This window comes from Papio anubis, chromosome 6, assembly GCF_008728515.1.
Source record: "Papio anubis isolate 15944 chromosome 6, Panubis1.0, whole genome shotgun sequence".
NCBI classification, from domain to species: domain Eukaryota; kingdom Metazoa; phylum Chordata; class Mammalia; order Primates; family Cercopithecidae; genus Papio; species Papio anubis.
In genome coordinates, this window is record NC_044981.1 from 115,295,341 (window position 1) to 115,311,058 (window position 15,718).

The following is a 15,718-nucleotide window of genomic DNA, read 5'->3' on the forward strand; positions in this document are numbered from 1 at the left end:
TAACTTTCTAGATAAAAAAAGTATCATGAAAATTATCCTTTGGAAACTGTTGTTTTTTCCCCTGTAAAATTGTACTGCAAGCACTTCTTGCTAAAGGCTCACACAGTGAGACGAGACTGCCACCATGTGGGATAAGCATGCATCACAATAAAAAATATATATTTCAAAATCAAATAATCCTTCAGTGTAATAAGAGAACTACCACATCTTTTATTCTAAAACACAATAGAAACAGTGGTAAGTACTGTTTGGTCTTCTTTACATTTTTCAAGATTCATTAATGTGACACTCATTTTTGGTACAAGTAGCTGGACACTGACACTCTGTGGAAACCATCCACATCCTTGCTACCCAAAGTATGTTCGAAGACCAGCAGCATCTATATTAGCTTGAAGCTTGTTAGAGATGCAAAATCAGGCCCCACCTCAAATGCACTGAATCAGAGTCTGTATTTTAATATGATCCCCAGGTGATTCGTGTACACACTAAAGGCCAAGAAGCATGCAATTAGATTTCATTCCTATTTCTTACTCTCACCCTGTCTCCTTTACTCTCCATCCACCCAACACAGGGGTAGGTGTTTTTCACCAAAAACTCCAGATAGTCAAGAAAAATATAGTTGGTGTTACCTGAGTTATATGATTAGCTTCACTTTCAGTAAATGTGGAAATCTATTTTTTTATCAATTATTTTCTTGGGTTATTAATAGATTAATTCCATAATTCAGAAAAAATTAGAACAAATTTTCCAGGAAAAAGGGCTTGTTTAGTTTCAGGAGAGATTAGAGTATTTTATTTTGCCCAATCAGAGCCCTTCAGCATAAAGAGACATTCATATACATATATATGAACATTTTCCAGAAACATTAATTTATAATACATTTTTTAAAATACCAGCTTAACGGTATTTATTTACAAAAATATTTCATTACCTAATTTTAAACTTTTTGCTGTGATGACAGTTTATAAAGTACAGGAATGCAAAATAACTACAAAGTGTAACACGTTTTTAGTGTTTGCAATACTGCTTTTCTTTTTAGATGAAACAATACACAGATTTTTTTAAACCGTATTTCAAAATGCATATTCCAGCAATTACCTTTCAGATAGTTACTGGGACTGAGCAAGATTAAATAAAAAGTGCAGCAACTGAAAAACACCTGCAAGTTACAGTTTAAGGTATACACAAGCTAGAGCTCTATACCAAGCATGCTTGCCCCTGAAGTGGACAATGTTAGAAAAACTTAATCTTGCTCTTTTTCATATTGTCTTTTGGTAATGCATTTACAATGAACCAATAGTATAACTAGAAAGCAAAAGTGTTTTTCTGGTTCTAACTATCATGTGGAACAGAGGTCACACCTAACGTATCACGGTACTATTTATTTACAAAAAAAAAAAAAAAAAAAGTTAAAAAAAATTAAAACATGATTTACCCTCTTTGCATTGCTTTCCATTGCTATGTTGATTCTATTTTCAACTCCTTACAATGTCTTCAGTTGAAGCAAAGTTTAGACAACACAAAACAAATTGCAAAAGTTAAAAAAAAAAACCTACCAAATAAACAGGATTCCATTGCCATTAACCTATATCCATTTGAAATGCCTGAGTCAAACAACCTACAATAAATACTGGTTCATTTACATGACATACACTATAAAATTTTAAACGATGAGTCTCATTGTAAAATACTGGCAAAACTGACATTCATGATTTTCCTGATGTAAAGAATAAAATAAAGAGACCACTTACATGTAGCCCTGGACTACTGTACTCAATTTGTAAATGAATTGTGCCTATATTGTTAAAATTAATTTGTATTAGTAACTGAAGAAAGCAATGTTATAACCCTGGTAATTGGGAAGTTATTGAAATCATTTAATTCATCTGAGAAAGGTAAGCCAGTTTCCCCTTTCTTTCTTTTTTTTTTTTGGTTATTTTTGATTGCAACAACTGTTTTCTGTCTACAGAACCTTTTTTAAAACTTCGGAGGCAGTAGTAAAATCATTAATATTCACAAGAAAAATAATCCCCATAGCACTTTACAAGAAATTGATCAGAGTGATGAAAAGTGCAATTAACAAAAGCTGTAAACAGTATCTTCACATTCATTTTCAAATGAAAAGAAAAATCTGTGGGCATACATTTCAATCCAAGAGAACAAATACCCTAAAAGGGAAAAGAAAAAAAAAAGGACATTTAAGATATAGGAGTGCTTTTTTATCCCCCAAAGTAAATACAGATTAAAAAGTCTAAGAATGTTGATCAAGTATCAAACTGATAAGGAACAAATTCTATAAACTACAAAATAAAAACCTTCATTGACAAAAATACATAAACTCTGTTTTCATTTTTGGAAATTTATTTTTAAAAAAGGTAGAAGAAAATACCTGGAAAACTATTTTAAATATATATATATATATATCTATATTTTAAAACAATAGTTAAGGTAGGCATCCAACAGCAAGCTGAAGCTATTGAGAGAGATCTTGCAATTATTGTTGTGGGCATTTTCCCCCAAAATAAAATTAATATTTGAAAATGCTCAATAGAGGGTTTTTTAAAGCACAGAAATGATATCTTTCCTGTTCATGTGTGAAGATTTTTAAATGATGTATGATTTTTTTTAAATTAATTGTATCTCGATATGAGATACCAGTATTTCTTATTATAAGCGTAAAACATAACTTTTTGTATGGATAATATACATACTTTTTAAGTACTTTGACTTAAACTTAACAAGTTCACCATTTTTAAAATTAAAGTACATTTATAAAAATTCCATTTTAAAACTAAAAGTATATTTTCTAGCAGTATGTATAAATATAACATGTTACTGTGTGATCTTAAAACAAATCTGAAAGTGTTGCAATAATTTAAGACCAAGAACACTGAAACATACAGCAGATTATTTTACTATTTTTTAAATCTATATAAAACCCTATTAAAGGTTTTAAAACTGATCAGTTTATTTAAGGTACAGCTAGCAGCATATTCATGATTTTGGTATGTTTTATACACATGTATCACTTGGTTTAAACTGAGCAATGTGGATTAAATGATAATAAAAAGTTTTCATTACCTAAAAAAGTGCAGAAAAAATTCAAGTTTAAAGTTCAGTGCTCTTTATTTTGCTGAAACAAATAAAATCCCAAAAGTTAAAGTGTAAAATAAACCTTTGCCACAAAAAATTTACCTTTGGATATAGCTTTTCTAATGTCACATGAGAAATGCCTTAAGCAAAACATATATGGAAGATAGAACTCAGGGTAAAACTTTGAACTCCGTGGTGTCTTCCACATATTCTTCCTTTCCTCAGCTGTCTCCCCAGCACCCCTGAACCTAAAAGTATGTAACACTTTCAGACTTGTTTAAAACACTCACATATCTACATGAAATAGCTTCAGAGGAACCTACAATTAAGAAGTTCTAAGCCAAAAAAAAATTGCTTCGTTCTTTAAACTACTGTACTTAATTAAATTGTAATATACTTACACATAATAACACAGACAAGTAGCAGCATTTTTCACATCCATAAAAAATCAAATGGAGAAGTTAGTAATAGCTCAGTCGAATCTATACCCATTTTTTTGGAAACACTTTGTACAATTGAAATGCAAAGCAAAAGTGTTAAGATTATGCAAAACTTTAAATGGATGTAATGTACAGAATTTGTCAGAATATAAGATTTCAAATAACTTTCTCAGCAAATATATATGGTTTTTAGTTTGAAAACTGAAATGACTGGATATATGGTACATACAGAAAAACCACTTCCTACTTACAAACTACTAATCATGAATACTTCAAGGATTTTACAGTCAAGGACAAATGCAACAAAACAATGAGGATATGGAGAGGGCACATAAAAATCTTTCATTTCTCTGATATTTTCTATTTTGACTTTATTTTTTTTTTTTGGTCAGTTTTCCTGAAATCGTGGCTTGCTGGTGACTATTACTTTCTTAGTATTTAGAAAGAAAAAAAAATAGAGATGTTACCTCTCAAATTACAATAAATTCCCTGGGTTAGTTATTACTGCAGACTGTCTCTTATCTACAGACGGAATCAAGTATAACTCTAAGAAGCTTATTTCCTACACTCAAACATACTTCAAGCTTTCTAATCCTAACTGAGTCTCCCGTTTGTTGTGCATAATTTGTAGATTAATTTAAAAATTAAATAACTCAAAACACTGACTTAAGATTTTCTTACAAAATCTTGGAAATCTATGTAAGGTAAATGTATATACTTTTATATTTGAAAATAATTACAAGATTAGTTCATTTTGTATACAACAGGAAAAATGACAGTAAAAATGAAGTTAATATACAAATACATTTGTGTTATATAACACAAAATAACACAGCGAATTAAATAACTGCAGCTAATATGACCTTCCACAGAGATAGGGAACCAATCAGTATATTAATCTACATAATGTTTTTCAACTTCTTCAAATCCATAACTGTTGATTTTATTGATGACATTCACAAAACTGTACCTTTAAAATAGGACCTAACACTTCCTGTGACATATCATGGAACTATGGGTTTACTGGATGATAACACAAATTAAGCAATTTATAAGCTGCTGAATGTTCAGACAGCTGACATTAACTAAACAGAAATATGTTATTCATTGGTACTTTCTATAAATTCAAAAACTTTTGAATAGGGCTTATTTAAAAAATATTTCTTTTGGCTTGATCAATTATCTGTATCACACATATTTAGTCCCTACCAAATGATATTTAAAGTAAACTTTGATGTAAACTTTTGTATCTAGTAGTGCATGTTATAAAATGTAAACATAAAAGCTTTATTAATGAAGAGTAGAGGAAAATATGCATAACAGACTGTATGAAAAAGATGTCTGACACATTCCTTTAATGATCATATGGAGTAGAAAAACAACCATCTTGTTTACTATCAATTTGTGTTCTGATTATCTCTTAATGAAAAAACAAAATAATTTAAAGGAATTTTTTATAGAAGACAATATTTAAATTTCATTAACATTAATTTTAATGCTTCCATTTCGCTTCTGCTGGGTTGCTTTAACAACAATCAATAATCATCTTAGATTAGTCTGTATTCTGAGATTGCTTACTTCTAGATCTACTAGGTGGTTTCTTTCCTGTCCATAATGCTAGTCTATGAAACAATCATTCATTGTCCATTGCTGGTCTCAAATTGTATTATATTTCAATACAGAAATAATTTAGTTATCACAGTGTACATATTTTCCTTTCTTTTTGGCTTTTTGAAACCTTGAAAGGATATGTACAGATTTATAGAATATTTATACAGAAAATATTTTGTAGGTCATCAGACTAAACTCTTATATAGATAATTATTGACAACAGATGCTTGTAATTTTCCATGCGATAGCATGTGCACTAAGATTTAATTGGCTCATCACCTGAGTGTATTGGAACAGTTAGCAAATAAAGGGCATTTTAAAAAGGGAGCTGAGCATTTTACTGAAATAATGAAAGGTTTTTTTTTTAAAGCAATTTTAATTAAAGAATGCAAAGGTACATTTGGTTAAACATTTTATAAAAATTCAAGCAAAATTAAAAACATAGCCAATTTCAACATTTCTACAAATTTAACCAGTGTTATTTTGGTCAAATCCACCTTTAGCTGAATTAATGAGAACAAGGACAAGGGACATTGAAGTATTCTCCTCACCACAATGGAGGTTTTTCTCACTTTCCACACTGCATAGCCACTACATGGAAACTCCCAGAATGATGAGCAATTCAGTCATGCTCTACACTTTTCTTTTCAATGAAAAGTGATGTATCTTCTTGTTTTGCTTTTGACAAAATATGAACTAAATACAAGTCTATAATAACAAGAATCCAAGAGTAGCTCATACACAAGTCAACTATGTGTATGTTTTTACTATTTAAAGCCCACCATTCAGCTTATTTGTCTAAAGAGATGATAACAGTTTGTTTCTTTTTCATTAATGATACTGATGACCAGTCAGTGTTAAGAGAGGGAAAGTCCAAGACAGCTGCTTATAATCCAGTCCAATGACACATATATAACTATTTCAGCTTCAAGACTTCTGACTTATTGCCTCTGCCCCAAACAGGTCAAACACTGACGGCAGATAAAATGGCACAAACCCTTTTGGCATATGAAAGTTTAATACAGGAATGATCCAGGATTAGTCCCTGCACCAGGTCTCCTCAGAATCCCCCTTGGTTTCTTCATCTGTCACGTGTGACCTGTTTAATTCCCAAATTGTCAACTCATAACTGGCACACATCATATACTCCATTTCGAGTGCGTGTGAACACTCCTCAGTTAAAGCCACATGACTGAGGTAAAACAGTGCATGATTGTGCTAGGAAAGAACAGTATTCAGTGATGAACATCCCTTTAAAGTTAACTTTTTAAAATAATGTAATAAAAATGGAAAACTTTTTTCCTTCTGGCTGCAGTTGGACTTATTGGATTCTGGTTGTCAGAACTGGTACCACTTCTTATCTTTGTATTTCAACATAATCTAAAGGGGAAAAAAATAAGAAAAACATGTTTTTAAAATGCCAGAACAATAACCTTTATAAGTTATAAGTGATTTCTGTATTTTTCCAAAACATTATGTCATTCTGCAATATTCTGTAGTGCTACTATATTGCTTACTTGAAATCAACTTATTGAAAGCAGTAAGAACTATTCTGTTTAGAGGAAAAAATACGATATCCATTAAGAACTAGCCTAGAATTCCTCAGATTGCTTAGAAATGTGACATAATTTGGTGACCTAAGCTAGTAATATAAAAGTAAGATAATTTTTATTTTGTACTATGAATTAAAAATAATGCTTGAAGAACTGGGGAATTAAAGGTTGAAAATGCTACTCCTACTGCCATCTCTAATTTACTGAGCATCTACTCTGAGCCAGACACTGCATGACACAAGTTCCCTACTTGATTTCAGTCACAACCATTCTTGGGCTAGGCATTGTTTTTCTCTCCATTTAATACATGACACTGGAGCTTCTAGGGGTTGCCCAAGGTAATGCAGTGGTGAAAATGGAATCTGTGCCCAGGTAGTCTAATTAAAGAACCTGTGATTGTAACTACCTCAATGTACTGTCTTCCTTAGACTCTGAAATACAGCTCAAGAACAATTGGTAGAAGGGAAAGCTATCAGTGTAAGATTAAGTTCTTTCCTAAATATTCGGAGTGTGAATATATTCCAAAATTGACTGAAGTGCTACATGCTGTGGAGATCATACAATCGGGTGTAGGGTTATGACAACAAAAATCCTGACCTAGATTGACCATCACTAGCCTGTATGTGAGGTGCCTGTGGGTATAGTACAAGTAATCATAAAGGATCTCTGAACCTCTCTGAAGCCCTAGACAAATATCTTCCACGTCAAGTTACCTCTTCATGCATTCTAGGTTTCTGGATTTTTGAGCAAGGAGAAAATGACTTTTGATTGAAAAATTTAAAAAAGAGTTATCACTACTAATTGGGTGCTCAAATATAAAAACAACCTTAAAATTGTTTCTTCAGACAAATTCAAAATGTCCTCAAGGGCCCGCCTAGGAACTAGATGTGTGAAGTAACCTAGTGTAAAGCATCAAGGAAAGGCAGGCCTGTGTGTCAAAAAGAAAAATGTGAATTTCCTGTAAAGACTTTTAAATTCAGCTTTTTAAGAGCACAGTGTGGTGTAAGGGGACCAATTGGGGATCCCTACTTTACAGCATATGTCTCTGAGCTCTATCATGACTTCCTAGGTCCCCCATTGCAAAATGCACCTCTTTACTCCTCCATATGAATTGGTCCACAAGGCGGACTTAGTATTATTTATTTAAATAAAAAGGTTTGTCAATTTTAGTTATTTATATCTACCTGGAAGACTCAAGGAGGCAAATTATATCTTTCTCTAGGACAAAGTGGTAGTAGACTCTGAGGCATTAAGAAAAATTAACATTGGGACAGGCGCGGTGGTTCACGTTTGTAATCTCAGCACTTTGGGAGGCCAAGGCTAACACGGAGACTATCCTGGCTAACACGGTGAAACCCCATCTCTACTAAAAATAAAAAAAATTAACTGGGTGTGGTGGCGGGCGCCTGTAGTCCCAGCTACTCGGGAGGCTCAGGGAGAATGAGGTGAACCCAGAAGGTGGAGTTTGCAGTGAGCCGAGATCGCACCACTGCGCTCAAGCCTGGGCAACAGAGTGAGACTCCGTCTCAAAAAAAAATAAAAAAAAAATAAAAATAAATAAAAATTAATATTGGTATTGCATTCCTTAAGGAATAGTTGTAGTTGCAAAGCTGCTAGCTTTCTTACCAAAACCCTGAAGGTGGGCAGGTTCCTTCAAAATTTATAATCTTATAGTAAGAAACCAAAGGCTATTGGAGATACATTCCTGTATGGTTCCCTCTGGTGGCAAAAATTAGGAATTTGCCATTGTACAATGAATATATGCAAATTCATGTGTGTAGAATAGCTATAAAAATAAAATAACATTCACACTTGCTTTATCTAGGGCTTTTTGTTCAAATATCTGTTTGAGAGTCGTACCTCATGAGCATGTTTAGAAAATGACTCTGCACTTGATAACATGGCCGCAGTTCTTTCTTCCAGATCGCCAAGTTTCTGTCCTCTTTCATCTAGTGCCAACCTGGCTCGTGCTAATTCACCGACAACTCCAGAGGCTGCCCCTTTCACACCTTCAATGCCACCAGGGCCAGGAATATGCTGTGCAAGGCTCCTTGAAGCCTTTCCCGAGGACGATTCTCCAACTGAACACATTTGATAAATGAAAGTATAACTCAAAACATGAAAATTTTACTAATATAAAATCCTACTACATGATAGCATTAAAATACAATTTTTGGATTGAGTGGTAATATAATTGAAATAAAATTATGAAGTGAAATACGCTTAATACATGCTTTCTCTTGTTGGTTTAATATTGGTTTAATAATTTTTAGATACTTTTTCAAACATGAAAAAACACAATGTACATTAAATACTCTATACTAGTTCATACAGCAGGACTTATGCAAAAAAGGAGCTGGTAAATATTTAATGAAACACATAATAGGTATATTGATACCAATTTATATAATGGCAAAAACTGCTTTTTTGTATGCAAAAAATGAAAGATAGAGATATTTAGCTTCAAATATACAGATTTAAATTTAAATATACAGATTTGATTATGTTTATTTACTCCACACTTCCTCTTACTTAAAAATATACTATGCTTAGGCTCAGAAGTAAAGATAATTAAATAATTTATTTAGTAGTCTATTTCAGTCTCCAAAAATTATAGGCATGCTATATTCTTTTCTTTTTCTCCATTTATCTTGTCACTTACCAAATGGATCACATTATTCCTTCAAAAGATCTTGGGATTCACTCTTTTCTTTCCTTTTGCTATCCAGATTTTTTTTTACCTAACACTTAGATCACTGTAAAAGTCTTAAATTCTTTAAAGGCTAACCCCAAGTTTCCTGGTTCCTCAGCTTACATTTCTTTCTTTCCTTTTTCTTTAAATATAACTCATATACCACATTTGCTCCTTTAAAGTGAATACATTGGTGATTTTTACTTTATTCGCAAGGCTGTGAATCACCATCACCACTAATGAATTCCAGAGCATCTCATCACTGCAAAAGAAGCTCCAGGCCTGTTAGCAGCCACTTTCCATTCCCACTCTTTGCAGTTCTTGGCAATCACTAATCTACTCTCTGTCTTTATAAATTTGCCTATTCTGAGTATTTCATTTAAATGGATTCATACAATAGGTGGCCTTTTGAGCTGGCTTCTTTCACTGAGAGTAATGTCAAAGGTTATTGATGCTGTATCATGCATCAGTACTTCATCCCTTATTATGGCTGAATAACATATCATTTTATGGATAAAGTATATTTTGCTTATTCATTCATCAGCTGATGGACATCTGGGTTGTTTCTACTTTTTGGCTATTATGAATAAAGCTACTATGAACAGTTATACAAATATTTGGGTAAATGCATGTTTTCAATTTTCTTGGGTATATGCCTAGGCATAGGATAGCTGGGTGATGTGATAACTGTATGTTTAGTTTTTTAAGGAACCATCAGAGTTTACCAAAGAGGGTGCATCATTTTACATTTTGACCAATAATATATGAGGGTTCCAATATCTCCACATTCTTGCCAACATTTGTTATTGTGAATCTTTTTGATGACATCCATCCTAGTAAGTGTGAAGTGGTATCACATTGTGGATTTGACTTGCATTTCCCTAATGACAAATGATGTTGAAGATCTTTTCATGCATTCATTTGTCATTTGTATATTTTCTTTGGATAAATATCTATTGAGGTTGATATGGTTTGGCTGTGTCCCCACCCAAATCTCATTTTGAATTGTAGCTCCCATAATCCCCATGTGTCATGGGAAAGACCCAGTGGGAGGTAACTGAATCATGGGGGCAGGTTTTCCCATGCTGTTCTCATAAGAGTAAGTCTCACAAGATCAGGTCTTACGCTTTTATAAAGGGCAGCTCCCCTGCACATGCTCTCTTGCCTGCTGCCATGTAAGATGTGCCTTTGCTCCTCTTTGGCCTTCCGCCATGTTTGTGAGGCCTCACCAGCCATATGGAACTGTGAGTTTATTAAATGTCTTTTTCTTTATAAATTACCTAGTCTTGGGTATGTCTTTATTAGTAGCATCAGAATAGACTATTACACAGATCCACCTAAAAATTGATCTATTTGTCTTCTTAAGAGTTCTTAATATATTCTGGACACTAGACCTAATCTGATAACAGGTATGTGATTTGCAGATAATTCATCGCATTCTTTGGATCATCTTTTCACTTTCTTGATAGTATTCTTTGAAGCACAAAGTTTTAAATTTTGATAAATTCCAATCAATATTTTTTTTCCTTTGGTTGCTTGTGATTTAGGTGTCATATCTTAGAAACCACTGCCTAATCCATGGTTATGCAAATTTATACCTGTTTTCTTCTAAGACTTACAGTTTTAGCTCTTATATTGAGATCTTTGAGCCATTTTGAGTTAATTTTTGTGTGTGGCGTGAAGCTGGGGCCCAACATCGTTTTTTTTTTGTTTTTTTTTTTTTTTTGCAGGTGACTATCTAGTTATTCCAACATCACTTGTTGAAAAGACCATTCTTTGGCCACATAATTTTCTTGGCATCCTTTTAAAAAATCAATTGACCATAAATGTATGAGCTTATTTCTGGACTCTCAACTTTATTTATCTTTATGGTAGTACCACACTGTCTTGATGACTATAGCTTTGTAGTAAGTTTTGAAAATAGAATGTTTTAGTCCCTCCAGCATTTTTCTTTTTCAATAATTGTATGTGTGTGTGTGTGTGGCTATTTTGAATTCTTTGAATTTTCATTTGAATTTTAAGAACAGCTTATTGCTTTCTGAAAAAAAAAGTTATGATTTTGATAGGAATTGTGCTAAATGTGTAGATCAATTTGTGGATACTGCCATCTTAACAATGTTAAGTATTCTAATTCATGAACGTGAGATGTTGGTCCACTGACTTACATCTTGGTTTCTCAAAATGATATTTTGAAGTTTTTACTGTATATGTCTTATACTTCTTTGGTTAAATTATTTCTAACTGGTTTATCTTTTTGATACTACTATAAATGAAACTGTTAATTTCATTTATGAATTAGTCATTGCTTGTGTATAGAAATGCAATTCATTTTCTATATTGATCTTGTATCCTACAACCTTGCTGAAACTGTTTATTAGCTATAATTATTTTTGTGTGGATTCCTTAGGATTTTCTATAGATAAGATTACATCTGCAAATAGAGACAGTTTTACTTCTTCCATTCCAATTTGCATGCCTCTTACTTGCTTTTCTTGCCCAATTTCCCTGGGTAGAGCCTCCTTTCCTATGTAAAATAGAAGTGGTAAGAACTCTTTGAATATGCATATAAAACTTATAATTAGCTATACATTTTTGGAAGGATTTTGATTAGAACTGCATTAACTGTATATGTAGGTACTGATATTAACATACACACTATCAGTGATTTGCAGAGTAATTAGATACTACATTTTTGGACAGGATGGTTTGATTAGAACTGCATGTAACCTGTGATTATGCCATGCAGATATGACTAAGGACCCAGATATAGAGTTCATCTTGCATTATCTAGGTGAGCCTAACCTAATCACATGGGTCCTTAAAAGCAAAGAGGTTTTTTTTTTTTTTTTTTTTTTTCCTGTTGTGGGCAGAAAGAGATGTGGCTTTCAGAAAAATAGAGATATGCAAGGTTGTTGGCCTTGAATATTGACAATGGGACCAGAAGCCAAGGAAAGTAGATGGTCTCTAGAAGCTAAAAAAGGCAAGGAAATGGATTCTCCCCTGAAACCTCAAACAAGAAACACAGCCCTGGGAACACCCATAAGACCTGTGTTGATTTCTAACCTATGGAATTGTAAGATAATACATTTGGGTTCTTTTAAGCTAGTAATTTTGTGGTAATTTGTTATAGCAGCAACAGAAAACTAATACAAAGAGTAATTTTAAACATTTCATCTTTTATGATTGTTAATATAAATTAAATTTTATTTTTGTATATGATTACATCTAGTAAGTTTGGTAACCTCTGTTATTTCTAACAATTTAGCTATAGATTCTTTTGGTTCTTCTAAATATGTCATCATATCAATCATTTGCAAATGACTGTTTTGTTTTCTGTTTTCTATTATAGTACTTCATTTTTTCTTCCCTTTCCACACCCTCTAGGGACTTGAAAAGAATGCTGAATGTATGTGTTAATAGTGGGCATTATGTGTCATTCCTAATTTCAAAGGGAAAGTTTTTAATATTTAATATTCCTACATTAAGAGTGACATTTGCAATTTAGTTTCTAGGAGTCTCTATCAGGAATTGCTACTGAAATTTTAAATGACAAATCAACTTTGAATTCCTGGTATAAACCAAACTTGGTCTTGGTATATTATCTTCATTACATATTATTTGCTATCTTAATATTTTATTTCAAATTTTCTATCTATAAATGATTTTTGTCTTTGTTTTTTCCTTTCTAATACTATTCTGGTTTTTGGTATCAAGGTTGTGTTAGCCTCATAAAATGAGCTGATGAGTGTACCTATTTTTTCCTATCTTTTGGAAGTTTGTGTGAGAGTTAAGTTATTTTTTCCCTAAATATTTGGGAGAAGTATTAGTGAAGTCCAATTTGTACCAGAAGTTTACTTGTAGAAAGGTTTAAAATGATGGTTTCAATGTCTGATAGTTATAGTACTATTAGGGTTTTTATCTTTTTGTCCATTTTCGTTGTTGTAATTTATAAAATTCCATGAAAAATAAAGTTACACGTTACATTCTCTTATTTTTACCTTCAGTGTCATTCCTTTTTTTTTTTTTTTCCTAATAGCATCTACTTATGCATTTCTTTTTTTGTGCTCGGTTTCACAAGAGGTTTATCATTTTTATTAGACTCTCAGAGAATCAACTTCGGCTTTTGTTATGCACTGAACAGTTGTGCCCCCTCCCCACTCAGTCATATGTTGAAATCCTTCCCTAACGTAATGTCAGAATGGGACCTCTGGGAGGTAATAAGGGTACTGTCCTCATCAATGGGATTAAAGCCCTTAAAAAGAGGCCAGAGAGGTAGCTTGCTCTCTTTCCCCCAGGTGAGAATGCAGCCAGAAGGCTGTCTGCAAGCCAGGAATAGGGCCCCCAAACAACTCAATCCTGCTGGCACCTTGGTCTCAAACTTCCAACCTCCAGAGCTGTAAGAAATAAGCTTCTGTTGTTCAAAAGCCATCCAGTCTATGGTATGTTGATATAGCAGCCTGAACTAAGACAGCTTTGCTAATTTTTGTATTGCATTTTACTATTTCATTAATACCGTAATCTTTTTTATTTGGTTTATTTTGCTGTTTTTCTAACTTTTTGAGATGAATGCTGAGTTCACTCATTTTCACGTTTTCTTTTTCAAATACTAATATGTATTTAAGATTAAAATTTTCACTCTTAATTATTACTTCAGTTACATACCAATGGTCATAAATTCTTTGACACAAGGGTTATCCAAAGTATATTTCTTTGTTTTCAAACATGAGGATTTAAACTTTGTTATTGATTACAAGCATAACTGCACTGTGATCAAATTGTATACACTGAAGTTATTTTAATTCTCTGAGATTTATTAATTGATATAACTGTTTGTTATTAAATCTATATTTAGAACTTCTTACGATGATTGAGAATCTGTTTCTTCTATTAGTTATGTCAATATTTGTTTTTATATATTTTGAAGTCAAAATAGTAGGTGTATTCAAATGCCTTAATGTCTAATTTTTCTTATATTAATACAGTTATACCAGCTGATTCTTCATTTGTGTTTATGCTTTTCCATCTTTTTAAATTTCAACCTTTTTGTGACCTTATGTTTTATATGTGTCCCCATAAACAATGTACATTTCTTTCTATTTAATTAATTAATGTATTTTTAGAGACAGGCTCTTGCCCTGTCACTCAGGCTGGGACAACAGTAGTGTGATCACGGCTCATTATAGCCTCAAACTCCTGGGCTCAAGTGATCCTCCTGCCTCAGCTTCATGAGTAAGTGGGTCTACAGGTGCATACCACCACTAAATTTTTAAATTTTTTGTAGAGACAGGGGCTTGTTATGTTGTCCAGGCTGGTCTCAAACTCCTGGTCTCAAGCAACCCTCCCGGCTAAGCTTTCCAAAGTGCCAGGATTGCAGGTATGAGCCTCGGCACCAGCTTTCTTTTCTTTTCAAATTTAGTCTAAAAATTTTTGTCTTTTAGCTGAAACATTTATTCTGCCTACATTTACTACCATTATTTATATTTAAGTTAAACCTACCATGCTTTAGGTACTATGTTTATCCCATCTGTTTTGTATTCGCTCTTTTTTTGCTTTGTTTTAGAATGACTGTGATTTATCTGCTATTCATCTGGAAGTTATGGTCTATTTTTCTAAGTTTTACAGGTTATCCTATAAATTACATGCATCCTTAACTTATCAATACCAATGAACACTTTTTACAAGTTTCCCCAAAAATTCAAGAATCTCAGATCACCTTAAATCCATTTACTCTTTCTAAACTCCTTAATGTTATGACATATTTTGGGCCATGTTGTTGTTTGTGTATGTGTGTATACATACATATGCCATACACCTTTATTTTGCAGTTTATAAAGATTATATTAATTATATTTATGCACATATCACTTTCGTTCCAAATCACTGTGTGTCTCTGACATCCCATCCAAGATTATTTTCCTTTTATCTGATGTGTACCCTTTAGAACTCCCTTTAGTGTGACGGCGAGGTTTACTTATTTATTTGTCTAAAAATGTCTCATTCTTAAAGAATTTTTGTGTATAGAATTATGGATTAAATAGAATCAATATAATTTTCTGTCAATATACAGAGGATCATCTTACTATCTTTGGCTGTTGAGAAGTCATGTATCAGTCTCTATTTGTTAAAAAATATCTATAATTTTTCTCTAGCTATATTAAAGATTTTCTCTTGGTCTCTGGTGTACTATATTTTAATGAGATTAGCTAATTGAAAATTTTTAACAACATCACTGGAATTAATTAGGCTTCTCGAATTTGTGGATCCCTACCATGTATCAATTCTAAAAAGTTTTCTGACTTATTTCATTCATATATATATATATTCTTTTT

At 32.5% G+C, this 15,718-nt stretch overlaps 1 protein-coding gene across 4 annotated transcripts in view; it reads right to left on the reverse strand.

Moving 5' to 3' along the window:
- Window positions 1-764: 764 nt before the first annotated feature.
- The window catches only part of STXBP5 (syntaxin binding protein 5), a 193,501-nt gene continuing 178,547 nt past the window's right edge, over window positions 765-15,718 (reverse strand). For 3 of the 4 annotated variants that reach the window (XM_003898071.5, XM_021937745.2, XM_003898072.5), the window contains 2 exons: window positions 8,558-8,778; window positions 765-6,524 (listed from right to left, as the gene is read on the reverse strand). In XM_003898071.5, the coding sequence (XP_003898120.1) occupies window positions 6,483-6,524; window positions 8,558-8,778 (263 nt within the window). In that variant the 3' untranslated portion in view covers window positions 765-6,482. The remainder of the gene's footprint in view (window positions 6,525-8,557; window positions 8,779-15,718) is intronic. The other variant, XR_646362.4, reaches the window with a different exon arrangement.